The sequence below is a fragment of the Excalfactoria chinensis genome, chromosome 2, assembly GCF_039878825.1.
Source record: "Excalfactoria chinensis isolate bCotChi1 chromosome 2, bCotChi1.hap2, whole genome shotgun sequence".
Taxonomy (NCBI): Eukaryota; Metazoa; Chordata; class Aves; order Galliformes; family Phasianidae; genus Excalfactoria; species Excalfactoria chinensis.
In genome coordinates this window covers 48,127,976-48,146,992 of record NC_092826.1, presented here as the reverse complement: position 1 = coordinate 48,146,992, position 19,017 = coordinate 48,127,976, and the positions used below count along the sequence as shown (strand labels likewise).

General features: G+C 38.2%; 1 protein-coding gene across 11 annotated transcripts in view; it reads right to left on the bottom strand.

Annotated features, from left to right (window-relative positions):
* PTPRM (protein tyrosine phosphatase receptor type M) overlaps positions 1-19,017 on the bottom strand; it is a 454,976-nt gene that overhangs the window by 185,858 nt on the left and 250,101 nt on the right. For all 11 annotated transcript variants that reach the window (XM_072327944.1, XM_072327945.1, XM_072327947.1 and 8 more), the window contains 2 exons: positions 15,863-16,064; positions 12,468-12,570 (listed from right to left, as the gene is read on the bottom strand). In XM_072327944.1, coding sequence (XP_072184045.1) covers positions 12,468-12,570; positions 15,863-16,064 — 305 coding nt within the window. The remainder of the gene's footprint in view (positions 1-12,467; positions 12,571-15,862; positions 16,065-19,017) is intronic.

The following is a 19,017-nucleotide window of genomic DNA, read 5'->3' as shown; positions in this document are numbered from 1 at the left end:
AAATCGTTTAGACTAAGAAAGAATGAATTTAGAAGGGATTTGAAGGAAATATTCAAAACTGAAAGCCATGGCAGAGCTAACTGATCCTTTCTTTTCAATCTGTCATGGAGAAAGAAAGCACTGATGCACAATGCTGTTAGGAAGAAACAAATGAAATCCTTGGCGTCTGTATGCAAAAAAACCCCACAACAATATGCAACTGCCAGGGACATCATGCAACCCACCTCATCAAAATCAGTAGTAGCATTTCTGAAAGAGTACGCCTGGCTCCCTAATGCTCAAGGATAGCTCACTATAGCTTGCAAATTGTAGGTCTGATTCTGACTGGAGTGGAAAAATTCATTACAGCCCACCTTCCACTCCAGCCATCAAACTCTACCTGGTTCATTCCTGCTAAGAAAGTCCAGGTGAAAAAGAAGAAACAAACTAATTATTTTTCCTCATTGTATAATATGATAGAACGCTACACTCCAGCCTTCACAAGCTAGATAAATAATAGATCTACTGTGGTCTAAATGACCAGTTCATTTAGATTCCTAAGAAAACACACATTTGGATTCACCAAACTATTAGGGATGTTGCTAGTTCTCTAAATGCACATGTGATCAGTGATTACATCCTTTTGACTAAATTTTGAGATTTAAGTTTTTTTGTTTGTTTTTTTAAAGAAATACTGTGTTATGCTGTTTTCACTCTGCACTGTTTACAGTGGCTGGATACATTATAATGAAGCACTGCACTGGAATTAGAAGGAATGGAGTAAGAGAAAAAGAGGCAGACTTCATGCAAAGATTTGGTTGAGTCGCTTTTTCTTTCAATGATGGCTAAGACCATTTGCATTTTTCCTTTTCCTGAACAGCTCTCAAGAAAATCAATACCAGTACAAAGATAAAGTGTAAGAATAACTTTGAGAATTTAAGCAACTGTCTTAAAGAACAGAAAGATTTCCTTATTTCTACACCCATACAGAAATGATAAGATACACTACTGTTCTTTCATCTGTGTTCAACTCCCAGTTTGTGTTTATTATAAACAATGCTGCATCCAGAGCCACGATTTTCAATCTATTCTTTGCAAAATTCCTAGGGTTGCAGTTTGCAAGAGCCAAGAAAATAAAAAAACAAACAAACATGCAGCTTATACATGTAAAATCACAGTATAAGGATTTATACACCCTCTACAATACCTTTAGGGGTTTACAAGTTAAAAAATAATTTCTGCTAAGAAAAATGGATTACAAGGAAGCAATACTCTATGTCAATATTTCCCATTATGACACGAACTCCCAACATGCTATGCTTATACAGTGGAGAATGCACAAGAGGTATGGACACTGAGGTCTAACAATGTTCACAAATGTAACTATAGGGTCTTGCACAGCTCATACTTATAAATTCAAAGTAATACTTTTGAGCAAACTGTGCAAGAAGTCTGGATATTATGCAGAAATGAAGAATTAGTATTTAGAACATGAGATCATCCACTAATGGACCTTTGACACAATGTTAACATGAAAACAGTAAGATCTTTTTGTATTCCACAAAGCTGTGCACTCTAAACCTACTACTGAATTGGGCTGGGGGTTAAAGCAAATAAATGTATTTAAATGAGAGGTTTTTAAGTTGAGGAAGAATGCTTATTCTCCCTTCTTCAAGGATGTTCAGCAACCTGCTGGCTTATGTGCAGCACAGGAAAAAAGCATTTGCTGAGACAGCTAAATGAATACACGAGACAATTTCAACAGGTTTTAAGATTCAAAGCTTGAAAACTGTTTACTGCTCATTACAGCACTCACAGAGAAAACAAAGTTTCTCATCTATTCATCCAGGGGATACAACATAGAGTACCAAGGGACTGGCTCAAATAGCTTTGCTGTGGTGGTTTCAGACATCTCATTTGTCCATTCTCTCCTTCTCCCAGATGCCATGCTTTCACAGGAGACTTGGTGGAAAGCAGCATATGCATATGCTTCAAGATGCAACTCGAAAGCCCAGTGATATCACTTAGGCAACCTCAGGCACAGATACACTTCCTCTTGCCAACTCTGTTGTTGCTGTGGGAGAGCAGGACCATAGCAAAAATAACCACAGCAGAATTCTTTTCTCTCAATGCTATCATCTTTTTACACAACTTTAATACAGCAGTCCCGGTCCAGCAATTTGGGAATGGAGATTACTGTCTGTGTTGATTTTCATTCTTTCTTCTCTACAGAAAAGCTCTGCAGGGCACTTTAATCAGCGGTGCAGAATGGTGCAGGCAGATAGAGAAAAACAGTCAGCTTTTGTGGCACTGTCCCCAGTTTCTCAGGACTTGTGTGGTCAAATACATGGCTGACCTTTTCTTCTGTCAGTGAAGGTGTAACTTCTTCCTGCACTAGGATTGATTCTGGTAGGATTAGGCAGCATGACACTGTACAGCTCTTCTCACAGCAAAGTTGGCCACAGATTAAAGATTCTGCACAGTTTAGGCTTAGAACAGCTGTTAAATACAGATGAGATTCTTGCCTTGTGCTTCTACTACCTCATGAGACTAATCTTGAAAACAGCTCCCAATCTAGATGTGAGAACACAACTCATTCGCCCTCATCTTATTTCCTCATGGCAATTTCTCCCCAGATTCAACATTTTTATAATGCCTCAGACATCTAGCCTACTCTTCCCTGAGACTGTTTTAGGCTGAGGCATTTATATTGCTGCTGACTGAACAGTTGCTGCTTTCAGTTGTACAGCCCAGTAAGTGATTTTGTTTTTCATGTCATTTAACGTAATCCAGTTGAGCAGATTAGCTTTTACTTAGCAATGCTTTAAAGTCATGATGCTTGTTGCAAATGCCAGTGATTTCCTTTCCTGCTTAAATGAAAACTGTAGCAGAAAGAAAGTTGTCATGATAATGTTTAGGAAAATGAATAATCTTTCACCATCTAGTATGGGAAATGGCTGTTTCACTCCAAGCACTCTGATAGCTTTTCTTCCCCTTTCCAGGTTACATTCCTCTTTATTCTTTTGTCTTCTTTAATACTATTTAATATTGTAAAAACAAACAAACAAACAAACAAACAACAAACGAACAAACAAACAAAACACCTCACAGAACAGTTCAATCAAATACAATTTATGCCAAGAGTTAGGAAATCCTTCCAATTGCTTTGTCCTGTAAATCACAGTCCTCCTCCCATGCATCTATGTATCAGTCACAGAACAGAACCTTTTCTAATGCAGTCTTTTAATGTTTGCTAGTGAATAAAGGGCTCATACAAATTTCCTCACCAAAAAAAAAATAAAAAAAATACCAGATGAAAAAAATCTTAAGGTCAACCACAGTACAAAGATGCATCATTGTAAGAGAACGTATGAAAAAGTCAACTTAAATGGTATAGGTTATTTCTGTGTTGTAACCTGAATTATATAAAAGACCTGACTTACAGCCCCCTGATGAAGACAGCTCTGGTCTGTGTGCGACCCTCTTAACAAAGCTTGTGCCCTACCTGGGGATGACAAGTAGAGAAAAATGAAAAGGGGATTTCTGGCATGACAGTGCCATGCGACTGACTGCCACAAAATACTGAATCATATAATCATTTCTTTAAAGTTATCTAGCATCGCTTTCCTGACATTTATGTCCATACCTGCTCCAGAGCTTCAGTTTACCACGGGTTTAGATTTGATCCAATTACATGTTCATTTACATGTACTCTTAACAGAAATTGTTCTTTACTCTCTTTGAAGTTTATTCCTCTAATATGATTTGGAAAACAACCATACCTGGCCAAAACAAGTCCAGCTCTCTCAATCACTCCACATGTAACACAAGTTTGCCAATTCCCTGATCATTCATGCCATAACACCCTCTCTGCTGCAGTGCTATTAAAAATCGGTATTTGTAGATCAGAGAAATGCACAGCAGTTTATGAGGCCCTGCCAGTGTCTACTATAATGGCATTTATAGATTGTCACCTTTGCAGGGAACCCACCTGCTGTGTGCAGTCTATTTGCCAATTTCACAGCCATGGCACATTTTGATGACTCACAGTCACACCACAAGCTATTAATACCCTTTTTACTCCTGTTATTTCCAAAAGTGAACCTCTAAATTGCAGAATACATGGATGTTATTAGCTCATAAATGCAAAACTTTGCATTTCATTCTATTTGAAGTAGACAAATCCTGAAGACTATTCACTATTCTCTGTAAAGCATTCCAATTCAATGCTGCAGGATCTGCTTTTACTTCCAATGGGTTTACAGTATGTTATATTTATATGTGACATATATAAACAAAACAAGTAGCATGTTCTTGAGTCACCTCTGGTTGATAATTCAGCTTGTTGCTATACAGTACAACAAGCATGTACTTGCACCTTGACCACTGGTTTGGAGCTCTTGTAAGACGAACAAAAATAAACCACAAACACTTCCCGAAGAGAAGTAACCTAATATCAAGAACCATGACAGATAATTCTATGACAAAGCACAGAAAGGCTGATGTGTATCATCAAGGCTCCAGTATCCAGAGGGACCAAGGAACTTCCAGTACGACCTGCAAGACTAACCTGATTTTTATTTAGTCAAAGAGTTGAACAACTGCTAAAAGCGCACCACAGTATTACAGGAATTCTGAATGGGTCACTCAGCACTGAGGCTGCAAATACATATAAAAATACCACATGACTACCATGATACCCATCTTCAAAAAATTACTTTGAAATGTCTCCAGAAAGTACAGCCCCAAACAATTGTGTTCAGCATCACTAAGGGAAATGCAGCTACACTGGAGAGATCCCATCTTCAATCATTCCACAGCTCACAGAAAAGCAAAACCAAGACCCTGGCATAGTACAGTAAATACAAGACAACGCATCCCTTTTTGTGTTTTCAAGGAGCACTTTATTGCATCTGTGCTGGAACTCAGTCATGCCTGCTAATAATAAGCTAATGGTCTAATCAATGTTCTCAGAAGCTAGAGAGCAGCTTATTGAGAATCTTACAACATTTCACTCCCAAGCCCAAGCCATCCAAACAATGTTACTGTGCCTTCCTGCTGAGACTGGCCTATGTGCAGACAGAAGTACAAGAATAAAAGAAGAACATTAATGAAGGAACATGTCTGATAAAATGGAATTTATCCTAATTCTGACAATTATTTCTTTTATTCAATGACTATCAAACCAACATATTAAGAATCCTGGGAGAAAGGAGTAAGTCCTAAAATCGGGTCTATTGGTTGCTTCAGGAAATCTGTGCTCCCAGTTTGGTGGTTGGACTAGATGATCCTAGAGGTCTTCCAACCTTAGTGATTCTATGGTTCTACTGTTTTACTGAGAACACAATAATAGCTGAGAACAGCCTCACTGACTTGCTAGGACTGAACTGCCTAAAATCCACATAGGCTACAAGCAAATCGGGATATTAATGGTTTGAAAGGCCCCCAGTAGGTCTTTAGCATCAGCCAGTTACTGCTCTCCACAAAGTTTATGGACATGGATCAAGGCCCATACCCAACTATCAGTCTGGAGGTGGTCTTTCTGTCTGGAAGCTGAACAAAGACAGTTTTCAGCCTGTTAGCCTCAATGCCAGAAAACGGTACAGAGCATCCAAAATTCAAAAGGAAGTAGGCAAGCCTAAGGTCTGAACTAAAGCAGGCTAAATATGGCCCTTGAATGTCTGAGTAGATGTTCCTTGGAAAGTAATCATGGAAAAATAATACTATTTTGTTCTGTGTGCACTTAGCGACTGAGCCATTCATTTTAATAAGCAGATTTAATAAAAACATGCTTTATTGATTCTGACTGGAGTTGGCATTCCAGAGCTAGTGAAACATGGTATGAGTTCCAAGAGTTTATTATTCACAAATTGAACTGCTACTGGACTTCAGCTGTCATCAGGGAGCCTGGGAAAACCCAATGGTCCACAGGATGTCAGTGGAGAACAGTGTGGCTGAACTGGATTGCCATGTCGTCAGAATGAGTGTTAAGCAACATACGGCATAATTTTACTGTGTCCAGTTCTGGGACCCCTGACATGAGGACTAGGAGCTGTTGGACTGGGCCCAGAAGAGGGCCATGAATTTGATCAAAGGGCTGGAGCACCTCCCCTGTGAGGACAGGCTGAGAGAGCTGGGGTTTTTCAGATTGGAGGAGGCTCTGGGAGGACGTTATAGTGGCCTTCCAGTACCAGAATTGGGCCTAAAGGAAAGCTGGTGAGGGACCTTTCATAATGGCATGTAGTGACAGGACAAGGAGAGATGGCTTTAAACTGGAAGAAGGTACATTTAGACTAGATATTAGGAAAAAATTCTTTACTGTGAGGCGCTACCCTCACAGTATGGACTCTGAAACAGGCTGTCCACAGAGGTTGTGGATAACCCCTCCCTGGAAGCAATGAAGGCCAGGCTGGATGGGGTTTTGAGCAACCTGGTCTAGAGTGAGGTGTCCCTGCATATCACAGGGGGTTGGAACTAGATGACCTTAAAGGCCCCTTTCCAATCGAAACCATTCTACAGTTGTACGATCATTAGCAATTAGACAGAAAATCTCCTAGTTAAGGCTAGTATGAAAATTGAACATCAAAATAAAAATTAAAAAAGCTTCGTGACAAGGTGGGGGTCAGCTGCTTCTCTCCTGTAACCAGAGGTAGGATGAGAGGAAATGACCTCAAGTTCTTCAGATCTTGGAGGTCTTTTCCAACCCTGGTGATTCTATGGGTCTGAGCACAGCATCATAACACTGCTGCTGATTTTTTCAGCCATCAATTTATATCCAAGCCCTTGAGAAGGTACTGATTAGTTATGGAACTGAAAAAAAAATCTCTTCAATGATATGAAATAATCTGTTCATTCTTTTGTTCCAGAATCGTTTCAGCTACCATGCTTTATTTATTTTAATTTCTATTAATTGCAATGCTAAATGACAGATAGCACTGTCCTGGGTTCGCAGTGACACAAGAATCAATGCTGTATTTACATCACAGTAAAAAGCTTGAGGAAATTTCTGAGCTTGTCAGCAGGACTTGTGAAGCCGCACTGCATGCACCTAGGCAACACATAACACAAATTCTAACTCAAGTCAGAGTTAAAAGCCAAGGACAAGTTCTACTGCATAACAAAAAAGAGTTACAGCTTTTTTACAGCATAAGCAATTATTGCACTGCACCCATAATGAAACCAAAATTGACCCTTCTGCTGTAAATAATTACCCTTGTTTCTATAAAGAAATAATAATTATGGGCACCAATAAAACCCCATCCCTTCAGTATCACAGACATCCTGAAACAAGTTGGCTCGCTGTCTTACAGGTTGTAAAACCATGATTTGGAAATACACAGTTTGCAGGCAGGAGATGACCCTATAGCATACAATTCAACTCACTGTATTTACAGATCCTTAAACTATAGAAATGATGCCTGTGACAAGCAAATACAAGAACAGAAAGTTCCCGTCATGCTCTTTAGGCTTTGTGGTCTAATAGTATTTCATAAGGCTGTATTTTCAACATGCTATTTCAAAACACTAGTGAGTTAGTAATGCTCCTTGAACACGTATAGAAACATTATTTCAACACAACCATTCCTTTACCCTAAATCTAAATATCGCCTAGAATGCTTTATTAGTGAGCTCCCGAAAGGCCAAAGTTCAACCTTCAGTTTCTTGGGAAGCTTTCCCAATCTCTCCCATTAAATACATTTGATATTTCTCTCCTTAGCTATGTCTACATAAGATTTTCTTTTTTCTCATTACTGTGTTACTACTCATGTCAAGCCACTGGGAATAGCATGAAATTGCAATAACATGTTTGCATTATATAACATGCTAGGTAGGAACTGTGAGAGGTCAGAGCTAAAAATACAGATTTTGCAATGCTTTTATGTGCATGTGCCGTTGATGTATTTTTGCCCACACAGAGCATTATGTCTCTTATTGTGCAAATCAGCATTCTTCCCATTTCTAAGCTCATTTGTTCACTTATTCTGAATTTATAATCATACTGCTGCCTGTCTCCATAATACATGCATGAGAATGAATTGGCTCTTTTCCACACATCAAAGAAATTCACACTGAGATAGCAGAACCTCTTTTCTGAAAAGTAGATCATGCATTCGAGACCCAGCCCTGTGCCCGCCATCTACTCACAACAACATGAATGCCCCATGGTCACTTCAAGGCAGTTAGTGGCTTCTCTGGAAGGCTGTCTGTTAGACTTCCTTTCACAATAGAAGATTTCTGGGAGACTGTCTCTCAGGCTTCAGATGATCCCATTTCTTCCTATGGAAGTTTCTTAACAGTGCAGTATGTTCTAAATTTCATACTATGAAACTTAAGATGAATCTTGCTGCTTCCATCCCAGGGACTGTGTGCAGACTGCCTCAATTCCAGACATGACAACAAACCTAGTATTTACAGGGTGTCTCCAAAGGTCTGGATTTGATCAGTAAGAAACGTTCAATCTCTGTGGAATTTAGACAATCTGAACACATGATGAAGTGTTTATTTTACCCAACAAAGTAACAGAAAGGAGTGCTTATTGCTTTAGATAACATACATTTTGAAATGGCTATGGCAGTTTTCAGCTGCACTTCATAATTCCTACTAAATGAATAAAGTCTTTTAGGTTGAAACATAATATAAATTACTTTTTCAGGGAAGAGGGATTAGAAGTAAAAAGTTTCAAAATCAGGATCTTTGGATGAGAAGATGTTTGACTCATTTTCCCAGTAAGAGCTCTTTTAGGTCAAGCAACTTGTGTGCTGGAGAAGTTGGTTGATAAAGGGGGTGAACGAAGAATACAAGGACTGCCTTCACTTTCACACACTCCTAGCTCATGTGGTTCAGTTTACCTGTGTGTGGTTTCTTTCTGACTGTTTTATTTAAGGTTCTTTTTATCAACACCTCTTGGTAATTTCTGCAGTTCTCTCTCTTTCATCCTGTCTGGTTTTACAGTCCTAGGATCTGCAGGACTTCTGTCATGTATTCAGGGCAGAAGGCACTCTGGCATACAAGATGCCAAGTACTGCATTCAGGATGAAGTTAGCTTGGCTGTTCTTGGCCCCCCTCTTCTTTAACTTCATAGTATCATAGTATCAGTATCATAGTATCATAGTATCATGCGAGTTGGAAGGGAACTTAGAGATCATCGAGTCCAACTCCCGGGATTCGAGCCCTCTAGTGTAGCAGAGTGGCAGTTAACTTCAGGCTGAAAGAAGAAGGTACAGCTTTCTGTTGTGTCCATAAGAGAAGAAAAAATGGCTAAACGGGCCATTTTTAAAATTTATTTTATTATTTTTTATCTCTTTATATTTAATTATCTGATTAGCAGAGTTTTATGGGGCAAGTCCAGCCTGGAGAAGCTCTGCATTGCAAGATGAAAAAGGTCATTCCCTGACCATAAACTCACCCACAGAACAGAAAGCAGAACAGAGCATGGATGGTCTCGCCTTGCTTCTTACCATTCTTGCTCCTTCTCTGAGTGTGCTGTTCCTAGAGGCCTTCCTGTCAACAGTTATTTCTGGGATTATTGGGGACAAAATCTTTGGGATGTTTATACTTTGGCCTTTTGAGGATGTGGTACTGAGTACCATGAGGAGGTTGCTGAGGTGACAGCATTTTGCTGATTACGCCAGTCACATAAAAGAAGTGGAAATGCTCATCTTTTATCATAGCAAGACTGAATGGAAATCTATGCGACAAAGAAAACTTGCTTCTGTTGCTGCTAAAAGCTTGCAGGAAAAATTTTCCAGAGAAGGTCACAAGAACCTTTTATAATGTAATGCGGCAAACACTCTAAGGCTCTTTCTAACAGATGAATACATAAATAACACTAAATGCATGCAGTCATCGAGCATTATATTTTCCATTCCCACGTACAAGCCAGACTTTCACAATAAACAAACATTCCTTTGCTGAAGTAACTGGAACTGACCTACCTATATACCTGCAGATATTTTGGCTCCACAATCTTTGAACTTTAGATTAGCTTGATACTGTCTTGAAAGAATAAAGTCATGAAAGAGTGAGTACCTCAACATATGTTGAATATCCCTTACATAATAACATTTACTTGTTTTTAAAGCAAACTCTCTAGAACTTTACTGACTTGCACACATCCTTAAAAAAAAGGAATGTCTGCAGTAACATAGGTATTACACAGTTTCCACAGAACCATCATCTTAAATTAAAAAAAAAACAACAAACAAACCTCACAAACAGCAATCATTCTAGAAATCTGAATAGCTTAGCCAACTGTTAAGTACATATATTCATCATTACTCAATGCGCTACTGCTTTAAACATACATAATTCCAAAATAATCTTCTAGAAGTAAACACAGCAACAGCCATAAAACCTGAAATTGCAGACAAACTGAGCAGTATTTGTTGTATTAAAACTCTGACAAAATAAATTTTAATCATGTCCAGTTGTACAAATTCTAAAACAACCTGGAATGCCATTTGGCCTTCATGATTAATGCGTACTTTATCACTGTAAACAGAGTTTCCTGAACATGTCTGGAAAGCCTGCTTTTTGAAGCAACATTTAAACAACCAACATGCCCTTTTTCCCCTTTTGTGTCATGGTGGTTGTGAGGGGATTCTAAATAAGTCAGGAGATAGCAGGACTTTTCGTATCTGATTAGAGAGGAAGAATTTAATTGCAGAAATAAAGTTGGAATTCGGAGCAACCCCAGGTATTAGTTTCATTGCCTTGAATGGGAAAACTTGTGCTCCCCTTATCCATCTCAGGAATAACAGAATCTTATGTGACGTGGCTGATGTGTTGATCAATACAACAACAGCAATCATTTACACTGCTAGTTTAGTGTAGTTTCAAAAACCTGCATTAACCAAGCTGGTGCTGGTAGGACGATCAATACACAAGGCATCATTCTTACTGATGTACATAAAAGAAGTATGACTAAACATCTAACACCCAGTGAATACAGATTAACACGATAACATACCCACACGCAGAATGCCCTCTGCAAGCTATACCATGATGTGCTTCAGAGTGCAATGTAAAATAAAACAATAAAAGTATTGAGAAATTCTCTCTTTAATTTTCACTTTCTGTTTCACAAGGTACTTACATTAAGAGTTTGTAGGCAGCAGTCAGTTTAAGACCTGCTGCAAAGGACCTCTGTAAATTTGCTACTATGTGTTCATCTTTTTTGTCAGTTCTATAGCTTCATGTTACTTTAAATTTCTCCTACTTTCGTAACCACTCATCCACTCATTTGCTGTACTTAATCTCCTAACTAGCTTCCTTTTATTGCCAGAAAAGTTTCTGATGCGTCTCTGCTGCTATAGGAATTAATAATCTGTAGTTCACAGTGCAGTTAGAAGGAATTAAACTCATATTTTTCTTTAAGGCCAAATATGTTTGTTTAAACAAAAATGAGTCCAAATATTATTATTTTGATCCAGATGCTTGAATTCAGAAGGACTACATGCTTTATAGCATGAAGTAGCATAAACCTAAAATCCACCAAATTAGTTCCACTGTATCTGCTTTAATTACTTTCTGGTTTCTTCACAGCTTGTTCAGACTTACCAAAAGTGCTACTTTTTTTTTTTTTTTTTTTTTTTTTTTTTTTTTCTTAGAGCTGTCTGAATGATAATTTCCTAAATTCCATCCACCCATAGAAGCATATCTAATACAGCACTGAATGCTGCAGAATAAAAATAAAAATTAAATATTCTGAAAACACCTCCCCCTAAAAAACAATGATTTGTTTATACATATAATTTATTTATAAAGCAGAAACTCTGAAAAGCCTGTATTTACCTCATCTATTTTCCTCAGAATACTGAGCTCATTACTAGTTATGATTCAAAATAATATAATCATTCCTCTGTTTTCTTCACTGAAAAGCAGGCATCTTTTATCACAACAGGTGTAAGACTTACATGGTAATGCGCATCTTGCTATGAAATTAACCACAGCAAACTAGAAATTCATTAAGATGTACTATATAATATTAAAGAACTGAAGCTACTGGTTTTCCTATTTTCTTCTGTACTCCTCTCACAGTCAAATAAATGTAATAATAATACTTCATGAATGGTACAATACATATTTTGAAAAGTGGTTAACTTACTAAGAACTGATTATCTTATATTTGTGAAGTAAACAAGAAAAGAGAATATCACAGACAGTAGTTCAGCATAGAAAATGTGATATGCCCTTGAACTTATAACACTGCAGTAAGCAATTACCTTAAAGAAGCCACCCACACAACAGAACCATGGCTTTGTTCCTTATCTTCAAAGAACAAGCCACTTGCATCTGTATCAAATCCTTTAAACAATACACAAATGCTCAACATCAAAGCACTTCCATTTTCTTCAGTTATTTAATTTAATTAGAGCTAATACAGACATGAATTTAGACACTGATTGCTGTGTAGAAAATCCCCAGAAAACATGTTCAAGAAATTAATCGATTTGGTCTTAATTTTATAAAGCCTTTTCCCCCAGTACCTGACAGGAGCTCCTCTGCTCTGTGCAGGTTTCAGCAAGACTGTCACAGTGCTGTCAGTTTGATTCAAAGGTGTCTCGAGTTCATATGGTGGCATAGAGGGTGCTAGAATAAGAAAGGAAAAGAAGCAAAAATAATCATTATTCCTGTATTTCTTCTTTCAGAAGCCGTATCTTTATTTGAATACAGAATCCTAAAGACTTCTGCAAATATAAAGACTGTATAAAGGTCTAATATGCTTTCAGGTACAGTACAAGCATGAGACAACTTTTAACTAAATTCAGTAAAATAAGGAAAAGAAATCCCAGCTCACTGACAATTACAAGAGCCAACAGCTCCTAATACAGCTAAGTTTTCAGAGAGTACTGAGAGTTCATAAGTTGGAAACGAATATATATATATATATGTATTATGTAAAGAAAGGCATCTACAAATGCATATGCAAAAGTGGCTATATTTTTTGAAACTGTGAGTCCAGCTTTCCCAGTATGCCAGCAGTAGAAGGATATACTTCTGGAACTTGTCATTTCTGCTGCTGCTGTCATGGGCCTGCTGTCCGCCACAGATATCATTCATGATAATGAAACAGGATTGTCGTCGTGAGAGTTTATCATAGTTTGAAGCCACACTCAATGGCACTTTTGCAAACTGTGTCTCCATTAAGCAATTACAAATTACAAATGATTCCTCAGTGACAGTCTTCTACTGCTGTTGCTTTTTTTCCAATGCTATTGCCTAGTTGTGTTTTTACCACAATATTGAATGGAAGGCTGCTCAGTTAATTGCTTGTTTAGCAGTCTATAGTATACTTATTGTCCAGCTACTAATGATGATATGCTTCTATAGACTTAAAAGGCTACAGAAGCAAACAATGATCATTGCAGTGACCTTTTCTGACCACAGGAATGATGCAAGATAACAAACTTCCCCAAACTAATTCCAGCTTATAACAGAAAATACATTTTTTGGGGGAGGCAAAGATCTTTTCTTTAGTTCTAAGTTCTTCCAACAGCTAATCATCCTCATTGTTGAAGATTTATTTAGCATCTGAATTCATTTAGCTTAATATTCCAGATGCTGGAATACAGACGCCTCTTGAACACTGCCAGGGACAGCAACTCCCAACTGCGCTCTGAGAGAAAAAGTTCCTTCTTATGTCTAGTCTAAACCTCATCTGGTACAACTTGCGTCCATTTCCTCGGGTTCTGTTTATTGTCTGGGAGAAGAGGCATCATTGAACATTGACATTGAATAACAATGATTTGGGTTGGAAGGGACTTCAAAATCATCTAGTTTCAGCCCCTTGAAATCATTTTTCTCTGATTTCAGTTCTGTAGTTTCATTTAGAATCATCTAGAATTTATCCAAATCACACCCCATTCTCAATTTGGCTATCCCAAAAATGAAGGAATCACAGAGTAAGTGCAAATCTAAAAGGTGCATAAACATTTCAGAAACACTATGAGTGTCATTCCTTGCCCTTGGTCTCCTGCATGCAACTTAACAAGTCTTGCAGTCTTACTGAGTTGTGACGCTTAGGTCCCTACAAGGAATGTTTATTAACCTTAGTCTCCTTCCACCAAAACTGTAATCCTGCCCAGGCTGTGAGCTATGGTTCTCCCACTCCTGCCTTTGAGACCTGGCTACTTTATCTCCTCTCCAGAGATATCTGGACATTATCTATTTTTCCCTTTTTGTTCTATCTAGATTAGGATTATCCTCTCCCACACCGCCCATAAGCAAAGAAGCAACTTATGGTCCTGAAATGGATTAAATTATTCTGGGTGAGAAAGGCAGCATAAAATAAATTTAGCCAGCACAGCTGACTTTTCACAAAGTTATATGGAACAGAAAACAGAGCATTCTAATACAACATGCCCATCAATTTTGATAGCAGGCATGGCTACTAGCTCTCCTTTTAGTAGTGCATATTTACATACAGATCACTTCATCCATCAATGCCAATCACACAACTGTAGAATGAAACACAGTAACTATTTACAGTACAGAATAGTATTACTCATCAACTTAAGACAGGAAATCAACGCTATGAAAATGCAGTCTGAAGTCAGACAAATCAACATTCAAGATGTGTTTAAAAAGTGGTCAGAACACAGAGTTGCCACATCATCTGTTCTAAAATGTGCTGTGAAACCCTTTTTTTTTTTTTTTTATTTAAGAAATGTTCAGCACTTTCACATCTCTTCACAATACGGACACAGCAAGAGCCTCATAGCCTTATAGGTAAAACCATAGTCCTACCAAGACTTGTTTGTTGGAAATACTTTTCTGACACCAAAACGTTCTGCTCAGTGTGAGAAGAGGGAATATGATCCCATCTTTACAGATTGGTGTTAATTATTGTTAGATGTTCTTCCAAGAATAATTTTCTAACTTGAAAATTACCAACCTTTTTTTTTTTTTGTTTGTATTTTTTCTCCTCTACAGTTACCTCAATTAGCAATAATTTCCACCTCACATTACCTGCCCTTTCCTGCCCTGTGAGGACAGAAAATGACTGATGGGAGGGAAAATACAAAGAAGGAGAGTAAAAAGAAAGAAGATTTTGTATCCAAATACTTTCTCTTATCTTTTCTGGAAAGCAAAGGCAATTTTCTGTAAACATTATCAAGGTTCAACTCTCAGTTTAATTCCCAAGAAGACTGTAGGGAAGTAAAGAGTAGAGGGATTTGCAAAGCATTTTGTCACCGATGACATAAGGATTTTAGGATATTTAATTGTATTGCATCCCATCAGTTGGAGAAATTAAGTGCCCCACTGACTCTGAGAGGGCTTTAAAATATTGTTCGTTGTTCCGTAGGAGTGACAGACTCGTGCTGCTCTTATCTGAAAACCACAACTTCTAATGTTCTTGTCTAATACAGTTTCATACCCACTTCAGTTTACATGCCTTCTAGGAATGTATGCTGGCTGGCAGTCAGCTGCACTTTCTAGCTGGGCACTGGACATACAGTGTATCTGCTCTACTCTCAATTGTTCATGGCTCATTAAAGAGATTTTCCAGCACTGTTACTGTACTAATTTAGAATCATGTCAAGGTTGAATAAGCTCTGAATGAAGCCCTCATCCTCATGTCCAAAAAACCCTATGCTAAACATTGTAACAGCAGCTGGCACTGACTGCAGGTGCATAATTCATTGGGTATCTTGGGTGGTAAGTTATAGCCATGAATAGGAATTTGAATGCACTAGCTGCTATTTAAACACTTGGTAAGATTTTCAGGTACACTCACGTATGTCACTTTGACATCTTCAGGGACGAAGGCTTATTTCACTTTCAATTTGCTGCTTGTAAATTCCCAAAGAAAAAAAAAAGCAACCAAAATATTACCCATGTCATTATTAAATGCAAACAATGATATTCTTGCATTAAGTACCTGATATTTTAGTGGTGAATTGATTTGTGATTGGAGGTCCAAAGCCTTTAGCTGTGCTGGCCCTGATGGTAAAAGAGTAGGTAGTGCCAGGATACAGTCCAAAAAAGAGATAGTGTGTTTCATTTCCTAGCTTTGAGACTCGTCCACTTTGATTGGATAAATCTATTTCTGGGTCAAAGGAACTGACTGCTTTGTAGGTGATCTGCGAAAGAATAAGAAAGTTATAAACTGTCATAAGCAGATGGACAAAGATTGCATTTTTATCCAGTAAACCCTTCTGATGTATGTGCTGTCAGACATTTTATGATAAGCTATCTTACTCTCTTATTCTCTTCAAATCCTGAATTCCACGAAGGGACACAGAAACTCAGCCATAACTGGTATGAGTTATTACTTTTATAGATATGGAGACTTAGAGGCAAGCTAGATTACAACTCTAAAGGATGGATTCAGGCTTACACTAATTCCTTTAAGATGCTGCCTTTAACAATGCCATTTTTTGAACCTGTCTTACAGTTGGTTTTGATCAGCAACAATAACAAAAACAAAACAACAGAATAAAAGCACATAAACAAATAATGAAAGAAGTGACTCCTACTTCTAACTGTAATTACACTTTGCTCTGAATTCTGAATAAGATTATCCTTAGGAGATGATAAAGGCAGCTTAAGGCAAATTTTTCAGAGTGGGTAGAGCTTATATTTTAGTCTGAAGCTTAGATATTGTAATTGCTAATTGGGAAACTTTCAAGTTATTATATTGTACCTAGGTCAGATTTTCCTTTGGAGGAAAAGAGAGATAAAATGCTTAGTAATATATGCAAAATGTATACTGTATCCTCAGTTCCTTCTTTGATTCAAGCAATATTTTCAGTTTTCACTAGAAATGTTAATATAATCTCACAGCAAAACTTGATTCAGATTTTTTATATTATTTACTAATTTCCACATATTGTAAACATGAGAAATCTATTAAAAATAAAAATTATTAATTCCTCTTTTTTACTTGCAGAGTTCCATTTTTATGTGAATTCCAGGACTTTATATAATGAAGTAATAACATTTAATAACATTCTTTTTTGTTGTGATTATTACACATTACATTATTACACATAATTCTAATTAAGAAGATGGACACAAAAAATATTTACAAGCATGTAAGTGTTGATATTATACATCTGTAACAGTTGTTGCCATGTTACTTTTTTTTGTTTTGTTTTTGTTTTTGGTAAAACAAAATTACTGGACAGGTAAGTAGCTGATATTCTATAAGTTCTTCCAGGCGTCAGAAAGAATACAATAAGAAATGGTGTTTTGGCTGGTCAAAATGAACTTGTGTTGTTTCTTTGTTTCATGCTTACTTATAAGCAAAGTCCACAGTAGTTTCTACAGTATTTATTAGTATTCCAGTAAATGTAAATTCTTTGTTCAGGAGTTATTATTACACTATCCACATTTTAAAATACTAGCGCATAAAGAAAGCATCTCATCCTGCAGTCCTTGGGATGACCCTTTAAAAAATTGCCACCAGTGGAAGAGGTCATCTAGGAAAGGACAACCTTGTCCCTAGGTCTGAGTCAGTGAATGCCTTCAACTGTCAGCTGAAGTACCCAGCAATCATGTGCTTGCTTTCCCTTTGGAACTAAACTCCTTCACCTCAGGTTGTGTATTGTGTGACAGGTGACATGCATTCACCCCTTGCAGCAACTCTTGTGCTGACCCATTCCTTTGCAGGCATTTCAGCTCAAGGGATTCTCCAATTTGTGATTATATCCAGGCTGAATTGTCCCCTATCCTTCCTTGGGGAGTGCTTGTAGAATCATAGAATCATTTGACTTGGAAGAGACCTTTAAAGGTCATCTAGTCTAACTTCCCTGCAATGTACAGGGACACCCACAGATAGGTCAGGCTGCTCAGAGCTTGGTCCAGCCTGGCCTCAAATGTCTCCAAGGATGTGGCATCCACCACCTCTCTGAGCAACATGTTCCAGTGCCTTGCTATATTTATCATAAAAATCATTTTCCTTTTATGCAGTCTAAACCTCTCCTGTTTCACTTGTAACCATTTTCCCTTGTCATATCATGATTGACTCTGCTAACAAGTCTGCCCCCCTCTTTTTTATAGCTCCCCTTTAGATACTGAAAGGCTGCTACCCAGACCCTTCTCTTCTCCAGGCTGAACAGCCACAGCTTTCTCAGACTGTCCTTGTAGAGAGGTGTTCCAAATCTTGGATCATTTTTTAAGCCTTCCTCTGGATGCACTCCAAGAAGTCCACCTCTCTTCTGTACTACGGAGTCTAAATCTTTACACAGTACTCCAGGTTCAATCTCTCCAGTGCAGAACAGGGACAGAATCACCTCCTCGACCTGCTGGCCATGCTTCCTCTGGTGAAGTCCAGCATACAGTTGTCTTTTTGGACCTTGAGAGTAAATTGGTGGCTCATGTCCAGCTTGCCATCCACAAACACCTCCAAGTCCTTTAAGGCATGGCTGAGTCTAATCCTTTTGTCCCTGAGCTTATATGGATAGCAGGAATTGCCATGACTCTGGTGCAATATCTTGTACTTGGTTTTGTTGAACGTAGGCCTGACCTAGGCCCACAGCTTGAGCCTGCCTAGTCTCACACAGTTTGGTGTCATCCACAAACTTGCTGAGGGCACACACAATCCCACTGTCAATGTCACTGATGAAGATAATAAAGAGTAAAAGTCCCAGTGTCAACCTCTGAGGGAAAACACTCATTAGTGATATTCATCCGGACAATGATTCCCTGACCACTATTCTCTGGGTATGATCTTGCAACCAGCTCCTCATCCATCGAACGGTCCACTCATCACATTCATATCTTTTCAATTTAGAGAGAAGAAAGTTATGTGGGTACTTGTCAAAGGCCTCCCTCTCTTCCAAGTGCCTTAACATAGATTTCAGAAGGATCTGTTCTATGGTCTTCCCTGGCACAGAGGAGAGGCTAACAAGCTAGGAGTATCCTGGATTTTTCTTTCTACCCTTCTTAAAGTAGGCATGACACTGCCCGTTTTCCAGTCACCAGGGACTTCATCTTATTACCATGACTTTGAAAAGATCATTGAGAGTGGCCTGGTGACTATGTCAGACAATTCCTTCAGGACTTCAGGATGCATCTCCTTGGAACCCACAG